Here is a 2036-nt window from a genome sequence, read left to right on the forward strand (position 1 = left end):
TATAAACAATTGATAAATGGGACCTCATGAAACTGAAAAGCTTCTGTAAGGCTAAGAACAAAACGGTAGCCTACAAATTGGGAAAAGTGTTACATTTCATTAACTCACCATTTTCTTTTAGTAACATTCACTTCCTCTTGAAAATATTTTTCTAGATTTAACAAAATCAAAATGTTTATGCAAAATATCTTTATACTATGAAAATATAGGACATTATTGTTGATCTAAGGTTTAAGATTTATGTAAGAGTTGTCCTGAAATCTGAATGTCTTCAGAAATTGATGGCTTTTGTTTAAAAAGTAAATAAAGCCAAGTTTTAATTCTTAATGCTGAAAAGACAAAGATTTTCTGACATTAAGGTTTGGATCCAATATCTTAAATCCAAATCTTTGGATCCAATACCTTTTATTGGATCCAATAAAAAACATTATTAACAACACTTATCTTTAAACATTTATATAAATATTATATATAATACAGGGGAAAATGTTTTCTAGTTCCTTTTTTCTAAACTTTATGTTTCTTTAATTTCCTCAGGATTCTGTCACGAATCTGCTTAGTTTTCACACTGTAGACAATAGGGTTCATGAGAGGAGGAACCAGTAGGTATACATTGGCCATGAGCACGTGAACAATTGGGGAAGCATTCTGCCCATAGCGACGGATCATGGATAGCCCAATCATTGGTGTATAGAAAGTGAGAACAGCACAGATGTGGGAAATGCAAGTGTTGAGTGCTTTTATCCTTTCTGCTTTGGAGGCTATACTCAAAACAGTGCCGAGGATGAGGATATAGGATAGGAGAAGAAGCAAAGAATCCAGTCCCATGGAGAAGATGACCACCATGAGGCCATAGATGCTGCTGACCCAGCGGCTGGATACAGTTGTCTTTATGAGATCTTGGTGAAGGCAGAATGGGTAGGAGAGTATATTGATAACCTGATATTGAAGCCTCTTCAGTAGGAAGGAGGCTGGAAAGACCAGGGCTAAGGCTCTTCCAGCAATTGCCAAGCCAATTCCAACAATGACAGTATTGGTGAGAATAGCTGCATAGCGCAGAGGTTCCCGAATTGCTATAAAGCGGTCAAATGCCATGGCCAACAGCACTGCTGACTCAATAATTGAGAAAACATGAATGAAGTACATCTGAACCAGACAAGCATTAAAGGGAATCTCCCGGGCTTGGAACCAAAACACACTGAACATTGTAGGTAAGGTCGTGGTGGAGAGGCCCAGGTCAGTGAGCGCCAGCATAGACAAAAAGTAGTACATTGGCTGATGGAGGGAAGACTCAGTTCTGATAATGAATAAGATGGTAATGTTCCCTGCAATAGAAGTGGCATAAACCAAAAATATAGGGATGGAAATCAGGCCGTATCTAGTTTCAAGGCCTGGGAAACCAGTCAGAAGGAATCGAGGGTACAGGCTGGAATCATTGATGACAGACATTATGCTGATAAAGGACCCTTCCAATCTGCAATGGAAAATATAAACATAGAAAATTAAAGTCACTTCCAGCTCTGTAATAATGAACAAAGTTTGGATGTCCTATTCTGTGCTAGGTATTTTAATTACTCCTCTGCTCATTACATTTAATTAGCCCTTGTATTTGCTAATCAACCCATTAATTTATTTTTATTTTATTGTATATTTATTAAGAACATAATAAAGGAAATATGACAATGTTAAAAAAGTTTGTCTATAATAAGTATTTTAAAGCTTGTGAAGCTTAAGCTTGTGACTAGGGACTATATTAAATGTCAAATTAGCCCTTCAAGCGTAATTTTTTAAAACACACAGTGATATCTAAACAGAGAGGATACTAAGAAACAAAATGTCAGAAATCTAAACTGAGGATAAAGGGAGAATATTGTGTTATAAATGTAAGCAAATGCTATAGGACCAGAGTGGATCTTCACAAAGGCTCTATAGCTAAATTTAAATTTAAAAATGGATGAGAAATTTTTTTTAAAAAAAGTACAACTTATGGGTTTACTTTTACTGATTCTTCAAGAACTTGGTAAGAAACAATCAAC

General features: G+C 35.8%; 1 protein-coding gene across 1 annotated transcript; it reads right to left on the reverse strand.

Annotated features, from left to right (window-relative positions):
* Positions 1-507: 507 nt before the first annotated feature.
* On the reverse strand, positions 508-1452 carry LOC127681038 (olfactory receptor 51G2-like). The gene has a single exon (XM_052176928.1). It carries the CDS (start codon positions 1447-1449, stop codon positions 508-510), a length of 942 nt encoding a protein of 313 aa, XP_052032888.1. The 5' UTR covers positions 1450-1452.
* Between the last annotated feature and the right edge of the window lie 584 nt (positions 1453-2036).

This window comes from Apodemus sylvaticus, chromosome 1 (assembly GCF_947179515.1).
Source record: "Apodemus sylvaticus chromosome 1, mApoSyl1.1, whole genome shotgun sequence".
Taxonomy (NCBI): Eukaryota; Metazoa; Chordata; class Mammalia; order Rodentia; family Muridae; genus Apodemus; species Apodemus sylvaticus.